General features: G+C 39.9%; 1 protein-coding gene across 6 annotated transcripts in view; it reads left to right on the forward strand.

Annotated features, from left to right (window-relative positions):
* LOC106073894 (uncharacterized) overlaps positions 1-19,736 on the forward strand; it is a 38,148-nt gene extending 18,412 nt beyond the window's left edge. For 4 of the 6 annotated variants that reach the window (XM_056009806.1, XM_013234570.2, XM_056009807.1 and 1 more), the window contains exons 2-4: positions 1,223-1,476; positions 3,479-4,065; positions 15,555-19,736. In XM_056009806.1, the coding sequence (XP_055865781.1) occupies positions 1,434-1,476; positions 3,479-4,065; positions 15,555-15,701 (777 nt within the window). In that variant the 5' untranslated portion in view covers positions 1,223-1,433 and the 3' untranslated portion in view covers positions 15,702-19,736. The remainder of the gene's footprint in view (positions 1-1,222; positions 1,477-3,478; positions 4,066-15,554) is intronic. The other 2 variants (XM_056009809.1, XM_013234569.2) reach the window with 2 other exon arrangements.

Here is a 19,736-nt window from a genome sequence, read left to right on the forward strand (position 1 = left end):
TTAAAGTTGTAAACAAATGTGCAAATTACTGTAATTTACTTATTGTATGAAATTCCCAGAAGTAGCTTACAGAATTGATTATGAAATACACACACAAACCCTTACTTACGGCGAATGGCGTCATTTTTAGAATAACATGTAAACCTTTTTTGAAACGGATATAAGCAATGTAATAATTGTTAGCAGATCATCTAACAGGATGCGCCATCGAAAACATCGGTTTGCTCATTTTTATCTTAAATGATGCGTAAGATACTTCCTTTTTTTTATTTAAAGTACTTTATCTCTACGTTGTTTCCTCCTTATTCTCTCTCCCTCTTGCTCTCAACATCTTCCGCTTACTCTTTTTTTCTTCTCCTCTCTCTTTCACTCTCTCTTCTTTCTTTCGTTTTCTTCTCGCAAATATCTCCTTTTCTCTCCCACTCTCCCCTTCTTTCTCCTCTCTCCCTCTCTCTCTTTCTCCAAACTCTCTATCTCACTCCCTTCTATCTCACTATTACTCCCCCTCAACTCACTATTACTCCCCTTATCTCACTAAACTACATCTATTTCCAGTTTTCTTGTCACTCTATAAGAGTTTTTTTTAGATATGGTGGTCTTTATAAGTCCAGAGATGACAGTGCAAAATATTTCTTGTGAGCCCTAAGCCATAGCATGTGTTGCCTATGGGTAAATCCGGCCCTGTCTCCATGTCCCTCTCTTCCCCACTATCTCCCCTTTTTTACCTTTCTCTTTTCTTGTATCTTTGAATCTCTTTTCGTTTCTCTTCTTCTCTCCGTCTTTTACTCCCAGTGCACCCTCCCCTCACCATCTCCTTTTTCTTTCTCCCCCTCCTCTTTTTTCTCCCTCATTCCATCTTCCTCTTTACATTCCTCCCTCTTACCTTTCCCACGGTTTCTTGTCATTATCTCGGAGCTTTTTGTTTCCAAAACTGAATCCAGAGTAGGCCCAGGCATCCTAATATCGCTTGTGGCTACTTTCTGCATCAACCTATGCTTCGTATACCCATGTCTTCCCTCTCTAAGTTCCGTCTTCATTGAATACATTCTTAAGTCAATGTCTGTTACACTTCACACAGATTCAGATTACATGTCTTGAATGGTTGAATTGTTTTTGGAAATTGAATACGGTCCTTCCTAACTTAGCGTTATTATTTTTGTTGTATTGGTTTCATTGTATTGCTTAGAAATGTATTAAGGCGCTTGTATTATTTTCTTAATAGTTATAAAAAATGGTGTTCAGAAACCTATTTGTGGACTCTTCCATCAATATTTAAATAGCAAGTACTTCAAATATGATATAAATGTGTCCAAACTTCTGCATCAAGACTGGCACAAATGTTTAACGCTTTGAACAGGTCTGTCAACAGGACTAGCTCCTCGGATTAATTATTGGTGACCCACATATTAGTGTTTTTCTTTATTTCTCTTACCATGGGAGGTAAAAATTCTAAATCGAAAGCAGACGCGAAAAACGGTAAGTCAGTTTTTATTTTAATGATGTTGATATAAGGATTTTAAAATAAATGAGTGCTTTCCCTTACAGGAAAGGGATGTATGTCTTAATAGATAGCTAACTTACTATATTTAGACCTGTTAGTAGAATGCATTGCAGTGTAGTGAGATTATCTTATACTTTAGAGGTGACTAACACAGTGGCTGTAATGTTGAACCACTTGGTCACAGACACATTTCGTTGAATGAACTCTCATTTCGTTTACAGTGTCTCTTTTTTTTTTCGCCTTTCATTCCTAGATTAAGGGGACATTACAAGAACACAAATATGACCAAGTAAAATTATAATAAATTTATATTCGAACAATAACAGATAAACTCAAATTCTATCATTTAAAAATCGAAATCTGCAATATGCGTTAAATAAGAACTCATTGTATTATCAACATATAAACAGCTTGGTTGTCGCTACAGAAATACTGAGGCGACTAAGATTTAAACATATTTTTTTTCTTGTAGAACTTTTATATTACACCTCAATCGATGCTATGTTCACAATACGTATTTGTGGTACCAAATTCCAATCAAAAGCTACATAGTATACAGAGAGTAATAAGAGAAAAAACACTTAGTCGATATAAGAGTAGTACTCAGATTTTTTGGTGTTTAATATTTTTTTGATTTTTTCTTTTAAATATTCATGAAATTAAAAATAAGTTATTTGTCGGGTCCTTATCCGTTATAACCAAAGACAACAAGAGATTGAGTTTAAACTTAAGTAAAACAGCTGAATATTCTATGTGAGTTTAAAAGAACAGCGGAACATTCTATGTGAGTTTAAAAGAACAGCTGAATATTCTATGTGAGTTTAAACCTGAATAGAACAGCTGAACATTCTATGTGAGTTTAAAAGAACAGCTGAATATTCTATGTGAGTTTAAACCTGAATAGACACCTGAACATTCTATGTGAGTTTATACTTGAATAGAACAGCTGAACATTCTATGTGAGTTTAAAAGAACAGCTGAACATTTTATGTGAGTTTAAAAGAACAGCTGAACATTCTATGTGAGTTTAAAAGAACAGCTGAACATTCTATGTGAGTTTAAAAGAACAGCTGAACATTCTATGTGAGTTTAAAAGAACAGCTGAACATTCTATGTGAGTTTAAAAGAACAGCTGAACATTCTATGTGAGTTTAAAAGAACAGCTGAACATTCTATGTGAGATTAAAAGAACAGCTGAACATTCTATGTGAGTTAAAACATCACTAGAACAGCTGATCCTTGTACCACTTATTGCAATGACTAAATTCCATTTATAAAAACAAGACCTTTGAAAAGTATAAGCATATGATGGTCTAAGTTTGTTTAAAAAACATTTTAGCTGAAATATTTCCATTGTATTGTCAAGCGTCTATTATTAAGCGACTGTTTATCTCTTGTTTGACTTAAGGGTTAGAGAGGCATGGATTTATCTTTCACTTCACATTAGTGCAAACGTCAATAGACATCTTTAATTATTTCATTATCTCTTTATTTCAGAGCAGGCAAGTTAAAAGATAATTCATCAATCACTTTTATTTTTTGAAGTCAGATAATTTTGAGAGATTTTTTTAACCTGTTTTTTTTTAAGAGCTTTCTATTTCACGGAATTTGTAATTTTCCCCGTCTTTTTTTTAAAGCAAGCAGCCGACACAATAGTCATTAATAAATTCTCTTTATTTCTGAAAAAGCAAGTCCAGATAAATTTCAAATTGATGATTTCTCTTTACTTTAAAACATGCAAGTCAAAAAGATTTGTAATCGATGATTTCTCTTTACTTTAAAACATGCAAGTCAAAAAGATTTGTAATCGATGATTTCTCTTTACTTTAAAACATGCAAGTCAAAAAGATTTGTAATCGATGATTTCTCTTTACTTTAAAACATGCAAGTCAAAAAGATTTGTAATCGATGATTTCTCTTTACTTTAAAACATGCAAGTCAAAAAGATTTGTAATCGATTATTTCTATTTCTTTCAGAGCCAGCGAGTCCAGAGAGAGTCACTGGAGGTTACGAAGAAATCTCTGAAGAATTTTTAGAAGAAAACAGACAAAAACAAAATTTCAAAAAGGATTTAAATGAAAAACTTAGCACCGGCCAGCACTCGCCCACGCTTACATGCCCAGCAGAGGCTTCCGCCCACGAATCAGACTCGGCTCCGAAACCCAACGGAGTCTCCAAACGAAATCACCCCTACGATGAAATCGAAATCGGCGAGTCCAACCTGAACAAAGACGTCAGCAAATCCAAAACAGACGTTTCCAAGAAGCACCTCACGCAGTCTCTTGATCCGGGCGCAGTTCTTTCCGAACATTCGGAAGACGTGAAATCCGAACCGAAGAAAGTGAAAGAGAAGAAAAAGGAGAAGGTGAAAGCTGAAGGAAAGAAGAAGAAAGACAAAAACTCCAAAGTGGTGTCAGTTGAGGTGCCCCAGACTGTAGTCATAGAGGACACAGAAACGGAGTACTCAAACATAGAGGCGATCAAAGCTCATGATGCCTTGCTAGAGAAAGAAGACCTGTATGCCAAACCCATCAAATCTAAAACCAAAGTCCCTAAAGAAGAGGTAGTATGTTTTTTTTTTGTTTTTTTTTATAAAAATCTTATATCAACTCTTTCTGTCTGTCTGTCTGGTAAAAAGTTTGTAAATGTTATTTCTCCCACACCCAATCTGGGATCAAGCTGAAATTTTGCATAATTATTCGTTCTACCTGACAACACAAGAATCAATTTAAAAATTAACCAATTAGTTAATTAACTATTGGTAATTAATTATTTTGTTTGGTATCTCGAACAAGAGAAAGAAATGGTGGCATAAGCTAAATTAGTGCCCTTTATAGGTCGCCGCTTTAAAGTAAGTTTGTAAAAAAATAATAGGTACATTTACACATGGGCGTAACCAGGATTTTTTTCGGGGGGGGGGGGGTTGGGGGGGATTTCCCCCTCCCCCCCCCCCACGCGGAAAATAATAATATATATATATATATATATATATATATATATATATATATATATATATATATATATATGTGTGTGTGTGTGTGTGTGAGTGTGTGTGCGTACATAATTAATCTTTATTACATTCTGACCCTTTCGGAAGACGTTTATTATGCCCTAGAATAGATACTTCCTGGAATTAGTGGAAAACTTGTAGACTCCCCGCCCTTGCTAGCAAGGGGGTCTGGGGGAGCTCGTCGCGGCAATTCCAGATCCCACCTCATCGTGGTTGTCGCGTGAACACCCCATGTGGGGGTGGCCAAGTGGAACTGGTTTTTGATTACAGTTTTTAAAGGCCAGGTAATCAATGTAAAATTAAAACAGCCACACGTCTCCGCCTCCCACCGAGTGGGGGAGCATGGCTAACTTAGTAGCCACTGTATTCGGCTCACAAGGCTGAGTACGGGGGTGAAAAGATCAGAGCCCAGCGTGCTACGATACGGCGCGCCATAAACGTTGGGGGACCTCGGGGCCAGTGTTTCCGGAGACACCGGCATCGCACTAAGCCGCCACGCCGACGGCATTGGTAACGAACGTTGAAAGAGACGGTCTCCAAAATTTCCCCTCTCTCGAGGGCAAGCTCGCAGTGCCGACAATGGGTTCAGCGGTCTTGGACACCAGTCCAAGACATTCAGCTACTGTCTCAACGATTGGGACAGCCTATGTGTCTTACATGCAACCAGTCCGCCCCCCCCCCCCCCGGGGGCAAAATTTCTCTCTATCTATGCAAAAGTCAAGTGTCGAAAACGCGGGTATGAGCATTACCGGGGTCGAAAAATGTGCTACTATCGGACAAGAAAACGCGGGAGGAAACGGTTTCCTCTGGATGTGAGACAGGTGGCCAGCATCCCTCGGGTACGACGCCCGAGCCCAGCCCACTAACACAGAGCGCCACGATGGCCTCAAGCACATACGGTGGAGTCGTGCCCCACCAAAAGACCGGCAATACCATAGGATGTGAGACAGGTGGCCAGCATCCCTCGGGTACGACGCCCGAGCCCAGCCCACTAGCCCAGAGCGCCACGATGGCCTCACGCACAAACGGGGGAGTTGTGCCCCCCACGAAAACCCGAAAGGTGACCGTACTAGGAGGCAAGATTAGAGGACGTGGTACACCCTCATTCACCAGAACCCGAAAGGTGAACGCACCAGGAGGCAAGGCAGGGGGGAGTGGTGCCCCCCCCACCCCACCCGGTTACGACCGAAGCAAACAGCTACGGATTATCCACCTCAATCTGAATCGGCAGTTCTCGCTGAAACGGATCGAGGTCTATACGATAGCAGAGCAATACGAGGCAGATGTCCTACTGTGCCAAGAGACTTTACGCTCAGACGAGGGGCCACCTCTTCTTTACGGCTTCACAGCCTACCGGTGTTCCTGCTCGAGGTGCCAGGTACTTGTAACGTTCGTACGTAATACGCTTACAGCCCGAGTAGTGGAATCCAGCGCCCCTGCGGGACCCGGTGGGACTGACACTTTGACAGTGGAGGTGTACAAATATGGTCAGCGATTCACATGCGTAAACCTATACAATCCACCTAAGTCTGAGTTGCAATTCAAACTGCGTGAGCCTTTTGGTACAAGGATGATCGTTGCGGGTGATTTTAACGCTAAGTCCCCAGCGTGGGAATGCGCGGACTCTGATATCCGAGGGCGCCGATTACTTGAGATATGTGACGAAACAAATCTGGTTGTTTTGCAGGGCAAAGACAGCCCCCCGACCTTTCTGCACACCGGGCATGGGGGTATGTCGCGGCCAGACTTGTCCCTGGTGTCAACTGACTTAAGGTCACAGTCAAGAGTGGACGTGCTCAACGATGTCGGTAGTGATCATCTGCCGGTCTTGGTCACAATCGAACTCGGAAAGCTCAGCGTGAGTACCCCATATACAGAACCAAAATGGGTGTATAAACGTGCTAACTGGGATCTGTTTAGGAGTGCATCGGATGTAGCCCTGGACGGATTGGATATCCAAGCAGATTGCATTAACCGGACTTACGGACTCTTTGTCGAAGCCATCTTAGGTGCTGCTCGAAAAGCTATCCCGAGGTCCTACGGGGGGCGCAAGTTTAGTCACTTTTGGTCTCCCGCACTGGCACGCCTAATCCGACTAAGGCGGGCTGCACGCAGGCAGCATAGTCGTCGAAAAACCGATGAAACCAGAAGAGCTTACAACAAGCTAACGGCGGAGGTAAAGAAAGCCATTGCGGAGGGTACGAGACAGAAGTGGGCGAAGACATGTGCTAACCTGGATCTTGCGGACGGACGACAGGCATGGAAACTTCTCAATAACCTAACCAGGGCGAAAGAACCAAAAGCAGCTGCGCCCCTGCAAACGGCTCAAGGCTTGGTGGTCAGTGACTCTAAACGGTCGGACGCTCTAAACCATGCCTTTGCGGCCATCTCTAGGACGGGTGAGAGGAGCGAAGTGTCGAAAGCTCTAGACAGCATCAGGAAGGCGAAAGCGAAACGCAGATATGTCTATGGTGAGGATGAGACGAGCACATTCATCAACTCTTTTACCTACGGAGAGCTAGACATTGCACTTTGGAAGTGCAAGTTGCGCAAGGCACCGGGGCCAAATGGGATCAGCAACGAAATGCTGAAACATCTCGGTCCCATAGGCAGAAGGAAACTGTTGGATTTGATCAATCGTACTTGGACTAAGGGGGATTTCCCCAAGGCTTGGCGAGTGGCAACGGTTGTTCCCCTGCTCAAAAAGGGGAAAATCCCAGATCGTGCAGAAAGCTACCGACCCGTCTCGTTGACGTCCAACGTCGGGAAGGCGGCCGAACGCATGGTCAACAGAAGGCTCACATGGTTTCTAGAAACGAAGGGTCTCATTGCTCCTGAACAGGGCGGGTTCAGGAGGCAACGAAATGCGATCGATCAAGTGACGTTATTCATGCAGAAAGTGGCGGATGGCTTCCAGTGGGGCAACACAAATCGACCTGGTCAGTCGACGCTAGCGGTATTTATCGATCTCAAGCAGGCCTACGACAGAGTATGGAGGCCCGGCTTGTTGTTGAAACTGATGAACTTAGGTGTCGGTTCATATATGCTTAGGTGGATCCAAAATTTCCTCACGGAAAGAACGGTACAGACTCGTGTTGGTAAGCACTTGTCGAGGAAACTTCCACTTGAGCAGGGGGTGCCGCAGGGATCGGCACTCAGCTGTACGCTGTTTTTGGTCTTTATCAACGACTTGCCGGCTCTTTTGAAATGTCAGAAGCTGTTGTTTGCAGATGATATCGTGTTGTGGGAGTCAGGGAGAGACCGTCAACAACTCATTCACACTCTCCAGCAGGCATTAACAACTATATCCTGCTACGCCAGAATGTGGAACCTTGAGGTAAACCACTCGAAGTCGGTTTACTCATGGTTTACGCTGGGCCGTGATATATTGAAGGAACATGTTGAGCTTAGAATGGATGGCAAGATTCTGGAATGGGATAAAAAGCCCAAGTACCTTGGAGTAATTCTCGATCAGAAACTGACTATGTGCGATCATATCCAGCAGGTAAAGGAAACAGCTTCCGAGAAGTTGAATATCGTAAAGAAACTAGCTGGAACGAAGTGAGGAGCTACTACAAGCAGCCAGAGAGATTATCGCATCATATCCAGCCGGAGTTGCCACCATCTACACAGACGGTTCTGTGCGGACGCTCGAGGGAACTGTGAAAGCTGGGTACGGAGCGGTAGTTCGACTCTCTGGCAATCCCGAAAGTGACGAGCTCAGTGGACCCTGTCAGCAGAAAAGCAGCCTCGAGGCTGAACTCGAAGCAATGTTCCAAGCACTGGACTGGGTGGCTACGATGGTACGTAACGGGACTGCGTCAGCGCACGACATAGTTCTTTTCACGGACTCGGTGGCCGCACTGGAGGCCATAGAACGGCTGGATGAAGGTGCTAGAAGGGTATGGGACGTCCTAACGGTCGGAGGGCGTCTCCTACGATTCGGCGTGAACGTTACTTTGCAATGGGTGCCCGCCCATTGTGGGGTGGTCAGCCACGATTTGGCTGACCAGCTCGCGAAAACCGCGGTCGCAACGGCGCTCGAAAATGATGAACCGTACTCATATGAAAGTGTACAATCCCTAGTCAACCAGCGCATGTTGACACTTTGGCACGACGGCTGGGATTCTTCGGACAAGGGGCGTGAGCTTTATCGGGCAATGAGGAGACCAGACAGAAGGGATGCATGGTGGCAACTTAATCGTGCGGAACAGGCAGTCCTAGCCCAGTTCCGGGTCGGCCATTGTCCAATTGGTGCTTACCTCGGACGATGGAAGGAGAACTACGACACACGGTGTCGCCATTGCATGGAGGACGATGAAACAATAGAACACATTCTTTACGAATGCAGAGTTCTGCACGAAGGACGATTGGGACAAGCTATAGATAGAGAGAATACTGGTTCATGTACGACACAGAGGCTGTCCTTGTACGGGGACAAGGCAACCTTAAGACTCACTGCTCGCTTCCTCTCACGTGCTCTAAGGGAGTAATTCTCAGCATGTTTTTCGTTGTCAATGGGGTTTCTGACTCGGGGGAGCTCGTAGCGCTCCCCCAGCGCGGGGCGAAGCGCCACCGCCGAGCACTATTTCTGGTATTGAAAGCCAACAAAATGCATATTCTGAGGTATCTACAGTGCATTATCTTGCTATTAAAAAGTTTTATTTCAAAAACTTAATGTGCTATTCTTACTGACTTAGACCCTCCTCTCGCTGCTCGGCGCATTTTCCGACAAGCTGTTTCCGCAACTCTTATTTTGCGTAATTCATTTTTTCGGAGAACATGTCCCGCTAAACCTCATGCGACGCTCTGTCACAACCTTACTAAGGGTTCGACTCACAGTTCGGCATATGATTTCTTTGATTTAGACCCGATCTCTATAATTGACTCCTAAAATCTGTCTTAGCCATCTTTGTTGAGCCACATTTAGTGTTTTTCAATTTTGGCAGAATACTATTCACACTTTATTAATGGAGCCCAAGCCATTGGTAGAAATGTGTAACCTTTCTTGACTACGCTCTTGGAATTACATGCCTGTATTTCGCTTTAGATTTTATATCGAAAAGGAAAGTTTTTTCGTCAAAATCATCTGTTGATGGGTTTTAAACTAAAAAATCTCTGGAGTTTTTTTGTTTTGTTTTTAATTCAAAACCCCATTTAGCTACGATCATAGAATTTGGTGACTGTAGTTTACTTTAAAATAATAATGAAGAGAGAGATTTTCAACTCTAAACGCTCTGTAGGGGAATTTTAAACTCAAAACCATCTGGAGGGGTTTTAAACTTTAAAGAAAAAGCCATCTGGAGGAGGGGGATTTAAACCCAAAACCCGCCTCATAGCATTTTGAGTGCGTAATTTGCTTGTTTTTAAATATTGAAGAGGTAGTTTTCAGCTTCAAACCCCGCTGGCAGGAGGTTTTAAACTCAAAACCCCTTTGGCTACGCTCATAGACTTTAAAGTGTGTAATTTGCTTTTTTTTATATTGAATAGGTACTTTTTAGCTTCAAACCCCAACTGGAGGGGGGGGGGGTTAAACTCAAAATCCCTTTGGCTACGCTCATAGAATTTTGAGTGTGTAATTTGCTTTTTTTATATTGGAGAGGGGGTTTATCGTAAATTTTGGAGGGGGTTTTAAAATCAAAATCTTCCTTAACTGTGCTGATGGAATTTGGAGATTGTTGTTTGCATTTTTTTGTTTTGTTTTATAGAAGAGGGGGATTTAACTGCAAAACCTCTGGTAGGGGGTTTAAAACTCAAAGCCCCTGGTAGGGGGTTTTAAACTCAAAGCCCCTGGTAGGGGGTTTGTATCTCAAAACCCCCTAATAGGGTTTTTTTAAATCTCAAAACCCCCCTTGTAGAGGATTTTTAACTCAAAACCACCTGATAGGGGTTTTCTAAATCTCAAAACCGCCTAATAGGTTTTTTTTAAAGTCTCAAAACCCCCTGGTAGGGGGTTTTAAACTCAAAACCCCTTGGTAGAGGGATTTGCATCTCAAAACCTCCTGATATGGTTTTTTTAAATATCAAAACTCCCTGGTAGGGGGTTTTAAACTCAAATCCCCCTGGTAGAGGGTTTTTAACTCAAAACCCCCTCGGCTGTGCTGTGGTAAGTGATGATTTAGTATTAAAATCTCACCTAAAATAAACAAAATGAATCAAAAATCAGTCACTTAATTCCGTCCCCCCCGGGGGGGGGGAGAATTTCATTTCGGGGGGGGGGGTTGAATCCCAACCCCCCCCCCTCCCTGGCTACGCCCATGCATTTACAATCCTCTATTTTTATAGGCACCTCACTAGCAGAGTGGTCAGTTTGTCGGCTTGAGGAGGATTGAAGCATGAGTTCGAATTCTGGTCATACCCCCCCCCCCCCCACCTTTTAGTAAAAGCTTTTAAAAAGCGAATACGTTAAAAATTCAGCCAGATATCCTTTTTTGTTTTCACCACCCCTTTTTTATTTTCTCCAATGGTCCGTTGTTTAATCTTTTGTTTGACTAAAAGGTCAGAAAGGCTAAAAACACGTGCTTTGTTATGCGCCACATCTAAACAAAAAATGATCGGTAAAAATATTTCTAAATCGCACAGGTGTATTGTTGTTGATCTTGATCGATTACACATTTAATTAAATGACTGATTCAAAAGTAATTGATCCACTTACACTTCGCTTAAGCTTTGTTTTTAAACAAGTTTTTTTTGTTTTTTTAAGTTTTGTTTTTCATATTTCTGAAATGATGGAACTGTCTGGTCTCCCTTTGCCGGGGACTTCATGAGCTCTGTTGAGAGCTACTACAAGATTTTAGTGGGGCTGGGGAATAATTGTGTCCAAAATCAACTTCCGTTTTTCTTAGCCAGAAACGACGAGTTTTATATTGTAACACATCGAAAGTAAAATGAGATCTTTATGTATGTTATAAGTAGAGCACTTCAAGGACAGTTTGGGGTGGACGGATCTCAAATTGTTGTGAGTGCCGAAAAAATGCCCCCCTCCTCCATTATAAAATAAATTAATATGCAATTTTTTTTAAAGTACTTTTTGACTGGGGGTGCTGGGGCGAGTGGGACTGTAATTTGTTGAGTATAATAATTAATGTTTTTGCTGGTAAAAGATTTGCGTCCAGGAACATCGTTTCTAGTTTCTACATGTATTGTATTGCAAGTTGAAATTCTGTCTTCGTGACTGTGTGCACTTATACACTTGAGATCCTGAGTGCATGAGCTGGTATCAGATTAAGTATGAGAATGTGTTTCCATCTATATCTGCGTGCTTATGTGTGTGATAGTCTACGTATTTGATAGTGTATATGTGTGTATGCTGAGTGTGTGTATGCTGAGTGTGCGCGTGTGTCCGTTTGAGTCTAAATGTGTCTGTGTTTTGATTTGGTTACATCGGTGTTTCTCAAACTGCTACTAGTAGCGTCCCCACCCTCCTTAAATCGAAAATAAAATTTGCAAAGAGAAATGCAAAGAAACTTACAGATATGTAACACAATGCTCTAGTTTTGTAAAGCTGAGAAAAAAAATATGGGAAAGAGAGGCGGCAGGTGCCCCCTCTCCAGCCAAGAGTTTTTCTGCGTTATGCTTAAGTAAAGTTCTCCTTTCAGACCTTTCTATCTATAGGACAGCTGCTGGGAAGAAGAGGAAACCGTGCCTCATATTCTGTTTGACTGCCCCAGACTTGCTGATTTCTGTCTCGACAGGTCTGGGAAACCCAAAATTCTCGACCTGTATGGCGACATTCATGCACTATGCAAGACAGCAGGGTTTCTGTCCAGGGCTTTTGCAAGAGAGGATTTGAGCCTCTCAAGCCCGCACTCAAATGGAGTTTGATGATAATGATGATCTATAGGACAGATGATGTAAAGGTCACGGTTAACAAGGGCGTCATGTGGCCATCACAACGACAAACAGCTTTTACTTATCCCCAACTAATTGCAGTACCCATTAGAGCTGGGTGGACTCACAGTCGCCCTTAAGATCCCGAAATTAAAAATCCCAATCTTCACAAGGATTTGAACCCGGGACACGCCTATTTGGAATCCAAGCACTTTACCACTCGGCCACCGCGCCTCCTTTGTCTGCGTTATGGATATATCAAATTCGTCCTAGTGTCTACAATGTACTTGTTCTCATACTGTACCATACAGTTAGAAGAGTTCTTGTCAAGAACGTTTGTATTTCAAAGGGATGAACGGGGCCAATACAGCCCAATGCTCCCGCCAATTTACTATTATACGAGGGATATTGGATGTAAAAAAATAGCGTAAGCACCTAGTGGCGTAGCTAGGGTGGGTGGAGGAGGGAGGAGAATTTGAAAATCCCCCCGGGCCCCCATTTGAAGGGGGCCACAAATTAGTGTTTTTACATTAAAAATCAAATAGTACGCAAAATGAAGGGGCCCTAAAAGAGGTCAAGCCTCCCGGGCCCCCAAACGATGGAAAATTCCAAGCTAGTGCTACGCCCCTGCGAGAACCCTTGTAATGGTCGTGCTCATAGTCAAGATCATGTTTGTTTGAAGTAAGAGTCATATCGAGGATAGGTTTTTTTTGTTTGTTAAGTAAAAGTCATCAACATGACGGTATACAACAGTCTGGAGGAATTTGTCAGTGCTTCACTTTTTGAAAAGTCGATAATTTTACAGCCCCCCCCCCCTTCCCGAAAACTTAGAACACAGGTACACGGGGTTAGGAGGTGTGTTCGTGACAGTTCGTGTATATGGTGACATATCGAAAATAAAGAAAGATCTGTTAATAAAATTACATGTTGGACACATATTCAGCTGTTAGATTATGAGATGGTTTCTTTAAGTGCTATAACCTTGTAGGACAAAATATTTAAAAAAAATAGCGATTCTTTTCTCCCCTTGATTTCTTGATCGTGTTCAATGTTATCAGATAAGTTTGGTGTGTTCACCTTTTTTCAGGCGTCTCTTATAAATGCCCGACATGTGTGTCATTGGTCGAACTAATGGGTGTGGCTTCATTGTGGGAAGAGGAGCCGATTAAAAGGGCAATTTAGGTCGGATATCGCCCTCGGGCCTTTGTCACTGAAAGGGTTAGTCACGACTCACTAGTGACTAGTGCATTTTGTTGTGAAATCAACTCTTGGAGTTGTGTGATGAGAATGACATCTGGTGTCCTACTGACATCTGGCATGTCTGTCAGCGCAGGATGCCTATGTCGTTCATGTGTGAAGTGAGAAATATGTTGATTTGACCTACAAGTTTCCTCGGCCTGCAGCTGTGACTGAGTGGCTGCTTTGAACTGTTCAGAAAGTCGACTATTCGTTTCATGTTTCACCCGAAATGGTGACTCTTGTCACACTCTTGTGTTAGCGCATGGTTGAAGTTGCAGAGATTCTCTAGCGGGAGTATACACTATCTGAAAAGTTTAGTTTAATCATCTGGACTTTTTTGGATATTAGATTTTAGCAATCGATGTTTCGACTATTTTTACCCATCCAATCAATCGTCACCAGATTTTGTATATGGGCTCATGTTCGATGATAACACATGAATCAATAATAAAACAACAAAAAAAAAAACAACAACATTAAATCAATTAGTCGTAATTAATTTTTTTTTTTAAATATAGAAATTGTACTTAGCTAGGAAGAGTCGTGTGTAATGAATAAGGTCGCTAAAATTATTTTAAAAACTAGCAATTGACTATACAACTTTCTATTGTTAAGACTGCTTCCATTCTTCGATTCTTGCTCAAGCAACTTTTTACAAAGATTATATCAACTTAGTCTGTCTGTCTGTCTGTTTGTCTGTCTGTCTGATAAAATGTGTACACGTTATTTCTCCTACACCCATTCTCAGATCAAGTTGAAACTTCTCACAATTCTTCATTGACATAGACAAGACATGGATCAATAAAAACAAGGAAACAACTAGTCAATTAATTACTGGTCATGAATTATGTTGTCTGATGCCAACAAGGGAAACTAATTATTCAGTATTCATAGATATGGCTAAATGTGTTGGGTTTAGTCACCTTAAAGCATTGTCTACGCTGTTTCTCCCTCGCACATTCTCCGATCAAGTTGATACATTAAGCAATTATTTATTGTACCTAACAAAACATGAATCAATAAAAAAAATACGCAATTAGTAAATTAATTATTGGTAATTAATTATTTTGTTTCGTATCGAATAAGAAAATTAACATTTACATATATGATAAAGATACTTTTAAGGACAGAGTTATATCCCTTTGTTTTTTTTTAAAGATTATTATTATTTTGCTTGTTTTTGTTTTTTTTAATTTTAAATTGCTTTTGAAAAAGAAGTACGAAAGCTTCCTCCATATAATCCCAGCCCCCAAACTGACCCACGACATTGATTGGACCAAAGCGTAATGAGCATGCTATAAGCATGAAAGTGAAACAAAAGCAAAATAAGTCTAGATCTACTAAAAAATTAATCACGTGATTGATTGAAAATAATTCATAAATTCCACTCAATATGAGTTTTTTTTTTTTTTTTTTTTTTTTTTTTACAAAGTACTGTGTCTGTTTATCTGTCTTTCTGTTTGACTCTAGTAAAAATCTTGAGCATATTTTTTCTCCAATTTCCCATTTTCGCATCAAGTTGAAACTTTGCACAATTATTCATTGTACATTACAAGACATGAGTCAATTTAAAAAAGAAACAATTAGTTAATTAATTACTGGTGATTATTTTGTTTGATATCGTTATAAGGGGAATAACTGTATATATGGGTTTAATCCCCTTATTACGTTCTTATATATTTTTGTCTCCCACTTCCCATTCTTGGATCAGGTAGATTTTATGCATAATTATTCATAGTGGATGACAATACATGGATCAATCCCAAAAAATTAACCAGTTAATTAATCGACTAGTACTAATTAATTTTGGTTTGTACAGCAGACAGGGAGCTTAACCCTGCCATTTTCAGAAAAATTGCAGTAATTAGCGGTTCTTTCTCTTAGATATGCTTTGTTTTTTGTTTTTTCAAAGTAATCCTTTTTCTTTTGCTAGCGGAAATAATTGTTTATATTGTTCTTGTTTTTCTTTGCAGCCATCCAAGCCACTGAACTACATTGAGGTGGTCATTACCCCGAAGTCCGGTATGTTGGAGGTCAAGCCTGTTTCTCCAGAGCCCATCACGTACTCCAATGTGATCAAAAGTGAGGACGGAAAGATTGTCCTGGTTCCTGAATCGTAAAGGATCAACGCAGTGCGTGGGTCACTGGAAAGTAAAATGCTGGTCATTTTGAATTCGTGTACAGAATTATGTTCTTCAGCGCATTATGCATTAAAGTGAAAGTCTTGAGAAAGATAAAATGATTGAGACTTATAGGAGATGAGCAGATCTGTTTCTGATGCATTAAAGTTTTATTTTATTGATTAATTAATATAGCTTTTATAAGATTGACTTTTAAAAAAATTCGTTTCTTAATTTATTTTTTGTGTTTATTTGATAAGTAGTTGAATTATTGAGTCAGATAAATAGCGTTTTGTACTGGAGAAGTTGAAAATAGGATTGTCAGTCCTAGTGTTATCAACAGACTTCTTTCAGACCAACATACTTCTCTCAGCCCAGGTGATATCAACATACTTCTCTCAGCCCAGGTGATATCAACACCATTCCAAAGACTACAGTTCCAGTTAACAAGATGTAAAATGAATTATTTGTGTGTATCTTGAATGATGCTTGCTCTATGCTTTTTGTACATGATCCATAGAATGAATTCCACAAGCTGTCACCAAGAGCCTCTCTTGTAGTAGCTCTGGGAGGGAATGTAATGGTCTCATCCAGGTAGTGACTTCATTTGAAGTAATTATAAGTATTATGTTTCTTTTGTATTTCTCTGAATGAGCAGAGAAGTATTGGTATTACTATTATCTTTTTTTTGTTTTAACAATTAGCACATGTATTGTGCTTCGTTAATTAATAATACATTAAAAAACAAACATTCTGTTTTAAAGCCTAATATTATGTATGAATATGTTCGAGTGTTAGGTAAATAATGAAAAGTTATGGATAAGTATAAATGTATAATTTGTCCATGTGTAAGGAGTCTTTTGGAAATGCGTACCATATAAGAATTTCCAAATTCTTCAAATTGCTATTAATACTATAACTACACTACAGGATTTCATGTTCTCTTCTCATCTGTTATCTAAATACTTGTAATACTGTTTGTTAAACCAATGTTTTTAGTGCCTACCTGTACGTTTTCTATTGGCATTGATCTTATTTGATTTCTGTAATTTTCTTTCATGCTATGTATGTTCAATTTCAAAAAGAAAGCTGCCCTGTCAGCTAGCCCTAAGACAGATGCATATACATGCAAGAACTGTGGCAGACTCTGCCGCTCCAGAACTGGCTTCATCAGTCATTCCAGATTTTACCCCGTCTCAAGACGAAACCAAAGCCAGTGACTCATCTGGGTGCATCCACTGGAGACAGAAGGAGCCATATGTATGCCCAATTCTGGATGCTGCTGCTGCTGTGAAGAAATGCATTTTATTTCTGCAGTGCTGAATTTAAACTTGAAAAAGTCATACGCTATTTTGTGGCCCTATGTAAGTCCAGATATTATCTGTCGGTGCTAAATATATTTTGGCTAAATATATTAAGCTCTAGCTTGTACCTACAGGTAAAAACGGCCCTGAGTATATGTATGGTGTCTGGCATTGAGTATGTCGCTTGTTCTACACCCTCCTTCTGTTCAAGAAAATTCACCTTTGTACATTATTGCCTTGATCACGAAATAAACAAGAAATCACGATAACTTAACATTTCTTAAGATTTATTAATAAGATTAAAATTATCACAAATGATAACCAGCCTAACTAACTAAATAATTATAGGATGGCTGCGTGGCTGGACTGTTCTCACCCAGACATACCGCCATCATTCCCTACCGTCCATTCAGAGGCCTGTGACGGACGTTCGAAATCTGTAAAAAAAATAGTCTTTTAAAGCGCAGTCATTTTTTGTTTGCGTGATTTTGGATTTTGTCCAGTGTTATACCTTACTGCCACATTACATGTATATATGCCAGTATTATCATTGATTCGACAGTAATAGTTACAGTATAGTCTTTGGTTGAATCGTCACATGTAGATCTTTTACTCTATAGCCTATCAAGTTTTACCTTGTAGCACCCAGTTCTAGCCTAGAATAGTGTGTTAAAACACACAATATTAGTACACTAAACAAGTTTTACTACAATAGAATGTTAATGTTTCTTATTTTATAGTTTTGTTTTTGTGTTTTTTCTTTACTCTGCTTATCACGAGACAAATACTACATAAGTAAGGGAGACAACTAGATTATTAATTTAATGTGTCTAAAGGGAGATTAGTAAAGACAAAACTTTGTTTTTTTGATGAATCATTTTCCTCATCAATAATAAAAAATTAATGTAGCCCTTATTTCTTTTTTATCAATCGATTGTGTCTATATTTTATTTAACAAGTACTTTTCTCGTTACTGAAATTCAATCATTTTGTAAAATATTGAATGAAAACTACGTGTACAGTTACCGATGTAGTTGGCCTCTGGGGCGAAGTGAGCTCAAATTAAAGTACAAATCGTGACATTGGACTTGTGAATACTTCACTATTGTTGAATCCTATCAACACTAATATGTACATGCCACTAGTCACTCGAAGGGAAAATTAAAAGCGCTTGTTCTGGCTACACATCTCTCCCATTCACTTTGACTTAGTTGGCCATAGATAAGTACAAACGTAGGCACACACGTACAAACAGACTAATACAGACTAATACACACACACACATGTAGATGCGAAATATTTATTATCCAAGGCTTTTGATTGTACGTTGATCAATTTATAGAAGGCAACAGTAACAAATTATGTATATCTCAGATAGTGGCTTCTGTTCCTCACAGATGGAGTCTAGGCCTTACTTAGGCCATCTCTTCCCAAAATTGCACCACCATCTTATTGTTATGCATCACGATGGGCGTCTCTTTTTTTTTTTTTTTTTTTTAGTTCCATGACTCCAGGCTTCTACTTCTCTCTAGTCTGGTGCCACTCTCTTATCAGTGATTTCAACAGTCTGTCTCAATCAAGGGCGTAATAGTGCGCACGTACTGTCAACAAATGGAACGGCTCGCTGAATGAGTAGCATTGCGTTTGAATAATCAGACGGACTCCTTGTACATGAATTGCTAACTTAAAGAAAGCAAAATCCTCAATCAAAGCAATTCATAAGTAAGTTTTGAAGGTCATCTCACCTGTCCTTTCGTCGTAAGGTTGCTGTGACAGCTCACGTGACCAAATCCATCTATTTTTTCCCACAGCTGCTGTTCTTAGCAGGATATCAAGAGAGAGGCCGGCCCCTATATTTATGTTATCCAGCCAGACGTTCTTTGAGCGACACTTTCTTCGTTCTCTCTCCACTGTACCTGAATGTGGAATTTTGCAAATAAACTGTTCAGAAAATCTAAATCGACCACCGGCGGACAATGTTTATGCCAGCGCTGGATGTGGCTAATATGTAGGTTAGAGCTGGGGCTACGTAGCCACGGGAAATACTGCATTCCTCATTTAATTTTCGAACTCGAAGACAAGCCTTATTTGTCTGCTGATTGTCATTCTGTAAACCTATTTATCTGAAAAATGGGTGTTTTGGCAGCTCTTTCTGTGATGCCGATACTTACCGACGTACACACACAAGTACCAGTATCAAACAATATAGGCAAAACTAACAAAACAACCTTCTCTCAAAGACAAATACACTATAAACACATTAAGCACAATTGTAAGGCAATTTGTAAATAATTAATGCATATAAACTATCTCTTCCAATTTTTCTATATTTTTTTGTGTGTAAAAAGGACGTCTATTATTTTTCTTATGTAGTATACTATTGAAACTATTGAATTTTATTATTTTGTAAAACTTTATTATTAACATATAAAGTTATTTTTTATGTGCCTTTATTTACAATGTATTTATAGAAACTATTAATATGAATTGTGTTTTATGTCTGCCATTTTGAAATGACATGTCCTGAATACTTACAGGCATGTTGGCTTACGTTTCTAGACATTTTAATCTGTTCTTAGTGTTTGCAAGGGGAAGTAACTTACTTGTTCAAAGTTGATTTCCATTTTGTTATATTGATGTTGCCTTCTAGAATCAAGATGAATACATAGTGTCCCTTTCTTTGACAAAGTAATATTTTTGAATAATAAAATTTATGTATATACATATATAA

Source organism: Biomphalaria glabrata, chromosome 14 (assembly GCF_947242115.1).
Source record: "Biomphalaria glabrata chromosome 14, xgBioGlab47.1, whole genome shotgun sequence".
NCBI lineage: Eukaryota > Metazoa > Mollusca > Gastropoda > Planorbidae > Biomphalaria > Biomphalaria glabrata.